We start from the raw sequence: 8,868 nt of genomic DNA on the forward strand, positions 1-8,868 counted from the left end.
TACAAGAGCACAAAAATCAATTACAGAAAAAGATTATGCTTTAAATTGAATGCTTTCATCTAATTTTAAGACATGTAGTAGTGGGGATGAGTGATGTGCCAAGGAACGGATATGGTGAGGGCAAAGTCAGTTCACATGAGGGGAAAAAAAAAAAAAAAACACCAGAAAAAAAGTTGTCTTCAGAGTTCAATTTATTTCAAGTCAATGGGAATCAGTCAGTCAACTGACACCTGTCAAAGGCGAACACTTTATTTCCACCGATTGGCATTTTAATCCAGCAATCGGGAAAAGCGGGCAGAAAGTTGTATTTCAGTTGCTTTAAATAAATCGTACTCAAAAAGGTTCTGAAATTATTTAATTAACTTATTCAATTTCTCTCACAGAGAGAACGCAGAATAAACTGGCCCATTCCTGGTTGACAGACTACGAATACGTGGTACCAGCTACTCAATCGAAAGATTTAAAGCAATTCATGAGTGGATGTTGGCAGCCAATGAGGTATGGAAGGAGTGACAGGAAGAAAGGAAAAGGTTGGGGCGTCCAGGTAGCGTTGCGGTCTATTCTGTTGCCTAACAACACGGGGATCTCCAGTTTGAATCTCTGTGTTGCCTCCGGCGTCCCTACAGACACAATTGGCCGTGTCTGCGGGTGGGAAGCCAATGCGGGTATGTGTCCTGGTCGTTGCACTAGTGCCTCCTCTGGTCGGTCAGAGCACATTTTTTTGGGGGGGGGGGGGGGGACTGGGAGGAATAGCATGATCCTCCCACGCGCTATGTCCCCCTGGCGAAACACCTCACCGTCAGGTGAAAAGAAGCGGCTGGCGACTCCACATGTATCAGAGGAAGCATGTGGTAGTCTGCAGCCCTCCCTGGATCAGCAGAGGGGGTGGAGCAGCGACTGGGACGGCCCGAAAGAGTGGGGTAACTGGCCAAGTACAATTGGGGAGAAAAACAGGGAGAAAGGAAAAAGGTCCGAACCTTGTCACCACAGTTCAAAATTCCTGGGCCAGCAGAACCAGCTCTGGGATGGGTTGCATCAACTGGTCTTTACTAAGCCCGGTGCTAACTGCTAAGCCGGTCTTTGTTCAGACCAGTCTTTAGAACGGACTCTACGTTAGTTGCACCAACCAAACTTAAGCCTAGTCTCATGATAATAAGATATAACAACGTTGGCCCGGTCTTAGCGATGTGTGTCCATGTGAATGCCCCGTGCAACCATGGCTATTGCCTAGCGGCGTGCGTTGCTAGGATACATTGTTAACAATCGCCCGCTGTCTTGCTAATTTGTTTCTTTCTAATTTGCGGCGACGTTATGGAGGATCAAAGAAAAAGAAAAGTCAGGTTCACGGACATTGAGATTATAAAATCAATAGAGCTGTACAGCCAGCACAAGAAAATGCTGACTGCCAAGCAGTCCAATGTAACAAGTAAGAAGAAGCAGTCGACCTGGAGAGAAATAACACAGGCCTTAAATGAGCATTCAGTGATTGTTTATTTAGTTTAGTTAGTGTTACGGCCCTAGTGCTGTGTGTCGGTGTAATTTTCCCCCTCCAGGTAATGCCCCGCCTCCTGTGAAGCTGCCGGTTGAGCCCGGGTGTTTCCAGTCCATCATCGTTTGTGCACCTGTTCCAGATCCAATCAGCCATTGTCCGCCTATTTAAATGCCCTCCTGTCCTTTGTTCGAGAGATGTCTTGTCTGGCTGGACATTGTTACATGTTTGTTTGTTGTACAGGATTGTTATGATCTACACACAGTATAGCATTTTGGTTTTTACGTGCAGGATCAAGGGGATAGGTAAGCTGCCCGTGGGTGTACTCTTCATCACGTAGCCTATCTTTGTTATAGACACCAGGTTAGGAGTGAGTGCCACCCTCTGTATTTATTAGTCTAGAATCATATTGCACTAGTTTAGGAGATCACCACTTTTTGGTTTATGATTTCTCTACTTGGGTACCGCTCTTAGTTCCCTGTGACGTTCACATTATTTGTAATAAATATTTTTGCATTTTAGTCGGCATCTTGGCTTTTGTGTTAACTCCCATTCTTGTTGCATAATGTTAGGCCCTATATGTCCCCTAGACTAAAGGGTCCTAACAGTTAGTTTCATAACAGCTATTTTAATAAGACCACGCAAGGTGGTGGCTTGGTGCCAGTGACACCCTGCGGATGGCCCGACAGGCGGAGGGAGGGCTTGTGGATGCTGATCGTGTCTCCAACTGTGTTTTGAAACGCACTGTTTGCGTAAAAATGAAGTGTTATTAGCAGCTGCAACACGGGTGACAACGCTGCGTTGTGATCCGACACAAACTGCAAGACCGGCGCCACTTCAAAAGTTGTTCAAGTAGATCCCTACTACAGAATCAATACCTCTCAATCGCTCCTCATCATTATATATGTCCAATGGACAGCTTCTATCCCGCCTAAAAGCACCCTTATTGTAAAATCTATATACGAGATGTGCTGTGCTCAGTCACAAGCTGTGTTGTTTAAATTCGATATTAAAGAAACGGCCTAGATTTTGACTTTACACCCGTTCCTGTCTAGGCGTAAGATTTACGCCCAGTCTTAGCAAGAAGAAGGCTTAAGCCTAGATGGTGCAATCAGCAAAACTATTAGGTCGGACTTAGAAGTTAAGGCTGACTTGGCTTAAGACCAGGTGTATGCCCTGTTGGTGCAACCGGCCCCTGGTGCTGGGTGACTGTCTTTGCTAATAGAGCCTGGATGTGACTTACTCGCTGATGGTTTGGACTCTGGGGACTCCTGTGTCCTCCACCTTGAGGATCTTGACAGAAAAAATACTATGGCTGTAGAGACAGACATGTAGACAAACACAAAGACAGATGAATGGGAGGACATGAATGAAGACATGGCATTAGTATGAGTGCAGTACTGGAGCAAAACAGCTATAAAAGTCACAAATAGAGTCATTTCTTTTTTCTGTGAAGGCAATGAAAGTTTCACATTTGAAATACCATGGCTGTCTTCATTTCCATGCGCCTGCTTCATTTCTCAGTTCAGCTATAGCTGTCATGAAAACCTCTTCAATCTCTCACTGCTTCTTAAATGCAATCTTTATGCTGAGGCAAAAAAAATCACCTATGTGAAGTTAGAGTAACGGATCAGAAAGACTGCTAATCTGTAGGGAAAAGGAACCCATTTTAGCTATGCCATCAGTGGTGCTGGTCTTGTAGTGCGGCTTTTTACCGTGTAAAACAAACTTTCATTGTTGTGTGATCCTGTACCAAAGTGAGGGCTATTGAGTGTGACTAGGCTGCAGAGATTCCTGCAAGCTGATGACTGTCTGATACCTTCTACTTGACTGCTGGTTGAGTTTGGTGGAGGAGAAGCTTTGATTCTTCTTGCCAATCTTCATCAGCTTGTAGGCCTCATCTGAGCTGGTGACATGAACCCACTGCAGGTCTGGAGAGATACGGTTTAAATTGGTTGTAGAAAAGACTACTACTGTTCTATTAAATATATTTATGCAATGGTACTCTAATAACTAACCAGAAATTTCAACATAAAGGCATTTGAAATACAGTACAGGTTTCAAGTGAGCTGCACCCACTTAAGGTCCACACACACACACCTTTGATGAATGAGTTCCCTTTGACATCTTGAGAAAGTCGTAGAACAGTCCTCCTTTGGTTTCCACCAGGAACCTGTTTCAGTACAATATCATCTGTCAGTCACACTAACCCAGTCACTGGGGATGTACATCAGTGCATTCTTAGTGCTGGTCCCAAGCCTGAATAAACGGGGAGGGTTACGTCAGCAAGGGCCATTTGGCATAAAACCTTTGCCAAATCAAATATGCGGATCATAAATCAGGATTTCCATACTTGATCGGTCAAGGCTTGAGTTTCCGATGACCGCCATCTGGCCAGCAGGGTGCCAGTGGAATCACAAAGTCGATCGCAATGTTTATTGCCAACAATTTGCGCCCCTACTCAGTCATTGAGAACCAAGGCTTTCGCGCTATTGCTGCACACTTTGGAGCCGAGTTACAACATCCCATCTCAACTTTTTTTTCTCCCGACACAGCGATACCCCACACTCTACAACGAAGCCAAAACCAAAGTCATGGAATCATTGAGGGAAGTTGGTAGGACAGCAATAACACGATGCGTGGACATCCATTGCTACAGAATCTTATGTCACCGTAACTGCACACTTTATTACCGATGACTGGCAGCTTGTGTCTCGCGTGCAGGGGATATAGTTACTGCACAGCGGAGCACACTTACACCAGAGCATGTAGACCAACTCCTGTTCTTACACAAAAATGTATTGGTTTTTTTTTCTGAGGGATTCTGTGCTCATTGCCCATAACAGGAGAATTTCAACTGAAGTCTTTATTATTAATTTGTGAATGAGGGCAGCTTTTTGACCCCCTGCTTCCATCCAGGGGGTCGGTGTGGACACTGTGGAATACCACAAGTACCCGGGGGGTGTATATAGACAATAAACTGGACTGGCCTGAGAACACTGATGCTCTCTAAAAGAAGGGACCGAGCCGTCTCTACTTTTTGAGGAGGCCGAGGTCCTGCTCAGGATGTGGTATGAGTCTGTGGTGGCCAGTGCTCTCCTGTTTGCTGTTGTGTGTTGGGGCAGCAGGCTGAGGGTAGCGGATGCAAACAGGCTCAAAAAAACTGATCCGCAAGGCCGGTGACGTTGTGGGGGTGGAGCTGGATTCTCTGACGGCGGTTTCTGAGTGGAGGACGCTGTTGAAGTTATGTGCCATCATGGAAAATGTCTCCCACCCACTCCATGACGTGCTGGTCGAGCACAGGAGTACTTTTAGCGATAGACTCATTTTGTCGAAATGCACTACAGAGCGCCACAGGAGGTCGTTCCTGCCTATGGCCATCAAACTTCACAACTCCTCCCTCAGAGTGTCAGTCACTCTGAGTTAATGGTCATTGGACTGGTCCTTCGATTTGTCGGCGTTTGTTTGTTTCGTGCTGTGGTAGTGCAGCATAGACAGGGTGTTATGTGCACCATGCTGGAACATGGTAAGTTTATATATTTTATTATTTGGATTTCTTATTTTATCTTTTATTTCCATTTGTTTCCGTTTTTCTTGTTTCCATTTGATTCTATGTTCTTGTTAGATTTTATTTTTTTTGTCTTTACTAGAGCTTGAGTGTCTGTAATAGGACCCAATTTCCCCTTGGGGATGAATAAAGTATTCTGATTCTGATTTGATGATATGAAGTGATTGCTGGAGTCTTGCTATAAAGCCCATGCTAATTTACAACAAGGACGCTGCTACAGACACACTTCTGTTGCTTTTCTTGTTGGTTCTTTGCAACGCTGGGAGACGTGACCTTTCAGTTGACACGTCTCTTCCATTTGTTACTGTATTAATAAAAGATAATGGAAGTAAATTCATCTGTTTATTTTAATTACGGATCATTACAAATATGCCATGTTTTAAAAGTAGCGAGTAGTCACACAGTGGGAAAAAATAAATCACGTATAGAAATCAAAAATGTTGATGCATCAATAATCGTTTTATAATCGCATCGTAGCCCTCTGAATTGGAATCGAATCGTGAGGTGCCTAGAGATTTCCACCACTACACCTAATGCCCCTTTTCCACATGGTACCGCCTCAACTCGACTCACTTCTGTGTTGTTTTCCATGACCGACGGACCACGGCGTGGATTTTCAGCTCTCCATTTTTTTCAATTTCAAAATGCACTTTTAAGATAACGCCGCTTCGGTATTTAAAAACGCCAAGTGATATCCCATGCGCGCATTGATGACGCAGTGACGCATTTCTGTGACCAATCAGAGGTCTGCATCAATTTTGGTACCTGCTTCAGTTTTTTTTGTTTAGAACCTCGATAAAGCTGGTACCAGAAAAGTGGTAACAGTTACCAAAATGCCGGTACTTTCCAGTAATGGAAAATGACAAAAGGGCGAGTTGAGTCGGTACATGTAGTGGAAAAGGGGCATAAGCGACCTCTTCAGTCTCAGCCGACTGCAGGTATCCCCACCCTTAAAAACGGAGTTAAAAAATTACAACATAACATTTCTCTCAATAACCGTTGAGTCCAGAAGAACTGATTCAACTTTCTGTGATTATAAATGATAGAGCATAAGCTTATCTTTATGGATTCTCTCCTCACTGAGCATCAACGTAGTCAGTTGCCCATTAACAATCACTTGTGTCACTTGTCATGCCAGTGCTCAGCTGACCCTTCCCTGATAATATCCTTTGCAATTTACAGGAAAACTTCAGGGCACGAATGACATATACAAACACAAATTGCAATGGATTAAGGACCAGGAATCTGACCTTTCCTTCTGCCAAGTGCCGTCTTTCCTTGCTTGGAAGGAGCTCCATCACAAACTAAATAATCCAAAATTAAATAACGTGTGTTTTTGCGGTTTAGAGTGAAATTTACCTGTACTAGCAGGTCATGGATGTTCTCATTGTGAATCTCGCAGAAGGACACCCAGACAGAAAACCTGGTACTGGAGTTGACATCTAGACAGAAACTTTCCGTCTCTGTGGTGCTGTTTAAACTGCTGATAGAGGAGCCTACACACACCCCGAGGTGGGGTGATGGGAAGAGGAGAATATCCATTGGAAATGATGAGGAAAACAGGAAGACAGGATTCACCACACAGACATAAACAACACGTATTCAGTCTTTTAGGAAACCGTCACTGACCTTCTTGAAAAGTGGATCTGATGTTGAAGCTATTCTTCTGACAGTCACTCTGGGGGGGGCAGAGAGAGAGAGAGAGAGAGAGAGAGAGAGAGAGAGATGGAAACAGGATGCAATTATTTTAACACTGGCTGGTTTAAACCCCCATTCGGGTTTTCTACACATTTTTGCCACCCAAATTTTATGACTTTTCCATAACCACTTGCAACATTTCCAAGACCAATATCCATCACTGTTTTCATGCTTAAATGTCAATGTTTGAAGCTTATCCAAACATTTGAAACATATTCTTACAAGAACGTGCAAGGTTGTCACTATCCATTAAGAAAAGTATAAAGTTAGCAGCAGCCTAGTGTGACACTTAACTCTTGGCTGAAACACAGGCAAATGAGAAAATTCAATGACTCTCAACCTTTTCTCCAAGCCTGGAAAAAAAAACATGATCCAAACTTCTTGACTCTTAAAGGTTTCTCAGGCCTATGGTAACCCCAACATATCTCCTTCCCATCTTCTTTCTCACCTCCTTGAAAAACCTGAGCAGGTTTCTCTTGCTCCGTGTTTCCTCTTGCTGCTGATCCTGGGTCAGCCTGATGAAGTCTCTACAGCGCTGAGGCTTCAGGTCATTCTGAGTGTAAACGCAACCCTCAATACTATTAAATATCACAGAGAGAGACCTGGGCAAGAGACCACTGTCATTATCTGGTCCTACACAGATGAGATAAAGGAGAGAAGGCAAAAAGAGAGGGACAGAGAAAGATGGAGGGATATCTTAAATAGATGAAAGTAATAGGGGTTATTTGTCTTAGATGAGGAGGGAACAACAAGAAGCTCGGCCCACTAAGCTATAGCACCAGAGAAAGACAGAGCCCATCTAGTCAAACTTAAGGCTGTTTCTAACCCAGGAAGGTGAAGGTTTTGCCAGCATTTGTGACTCCATAGGTGAAAACCAAGGAGTTTTCTCCTTCCAGAACTTCTCTGACCAGTCGACGAACTGTCCCCTCAAACACTTTCCTCTGGCTGCTCTCTGGCCCATACACCTGCAAACACACATACATGCTAGTTCATATAGTAGTGTTTCAGTATATGCTCTGTTATTATGTAGAAACAGAGAGTGTATGAGCTTACCTGTGTGAAAGTAAACTTCTGTACAGTTTGGGGGAGGGGCTTCTCATTCTGTGGTTTTGGTTGACTGTGTCTTGGAGCCTTTAGGATCACAGTATCTGACCCTTCTACTGTCACACAGTCCTGATGGGGAGAGGAAAAAAAAATGCCGGTGTCTGTGCGAGTTTGTGTATTAAGACAACATTTCTGAGCTTTTACAACAACGGTGTCCAACCATGCGTCGTAGAGTCTTGTACATGCAGGTTTTCTTTCCAATCATTAATTGTATTGTTGGCCAAACCTTCACCTTCAAAGATAGGAGGTGATATAAAATCAGTTGTTGGAATGTAAACCTCCGGTCACAGATTTTTAATGGCTGCTCAACACTGAACCACTCTGTCAGTTGTAATTTTACACAGCAGTTACATAATATGTTTGCAAAAAGAATTTCAACTGAATATAGCAATGAAATTATATTTTAATTAAAGAAATATTTGGGAGGCTCATTCAGAATTAGTTAGGTTAAAATATAATGAAACATCTTTGCTATGGTAAATGATGTGAGATTGAGATAGAGATATTCTGACTTGTTTAAAGAGCTCTCTGGAACACAGTTTCTCTGATTAAAATGGGGCAACTTGTCAATCATTTTCAGTCATCAATATTCAAAATGTGCTCCTTTTTATAATTAGTGATACAGTCATAGTCTAATCCTGCAGTTCAACAGTCTACTGTGGTAGAAAAAGGCAATCTGTGTGAGTGTGTTACTTGTGACTCTCCGCTGTCACTCTCGGTAGATGTGAATGGTCGAATCCTCAAGTAAACATGTAGATGGTCCTTGTCCAATTGAACATCATACTGAAGGGAAAAAACAAGAACAGTGCTTTCACCAACTCAGTGCTTTAACCAAAACAGAGTCAATATCTGTATTACAGCGTGACAGTGATGGAGATAGTAGCTGAAGTAGACAGACCTGGGTTTCTGAGATAAGAGCAGAAAAGTCATGATGGAGATCTCGCTTGATGTCTTCGACCTCCACGAATCCGACTCTCTCTGGCTTCCCATTTAAAAAAGAATCCATCAT

At 43.4% G+C, this 8,868-nt stretch overlaps 1 protein-coding gene across 1 annotated transcript in view; it reads right to left on the reverse strand.

Moving 5' to 3' along the window:
- Positions 1 to 8,868, reverse strand: part of LOC130127897 (kinesin-like protein KIF20B) — a 31,920-nt gene extending 23,052 nt beyond the window's left edge. Inside the window, exons 1-10 of the mRNA XM_056297612.1 lie at positions 8,758 to 8,868; positions 8,553 to 8,642; positions 7,809 to 7,928; positions 7,582 to 7,720; positions 7,204 to 7,388; positions 6,687 to 6,735; positions 6,417 to 6,553; positions 3,557 to 3,662; positions 3,309 to 3,423; positions 2,733 to 2,804 (exon numbers count right to left, since the gene is read on the reverse strand). Coding sequence (XP_056153587.1) covers positions 2,733 to 2,804; positions 3,309 to 3,423; positions 3,557 to 3,662; positions 6,417 to 6,553; positions 6,687 to 6,735; positions 7,204 to 7,388; positions 7,582 to 7,720; positions 7,809 to 7,928; positions 8,553 to 8,642; positions 8,758 to 8,868 — 1,124 coding nt within the window. The remainder of the gene's footprint in view (positions 1 to 2,732; positions 2,805 to 3,308; positions 3,424 to 3,556; positions 3,663 to 6,416; positions 6,554 to 6,686; positions 6,736 to 7,203; positions 7,389 to 7,581; positions 7,721 to 7,808; positions 7,929 to 8,552; positions 8,643 to 8,757) is intronic.

Source organism: Lampris incognitus, chromosome 17 (assembly GCF_029633865.1).
Source record: "Lampris incognitus isolate fLamInc1 chromosome 17, fLamInc1.hap2, whole genome shotgun sequence".
Taxonomy (NCBI): Eukaryota; Metazoa; Chordata; class Actinopteri; order Lampriformes; family Lampridae; genus Lampris; species Lampris incognitus.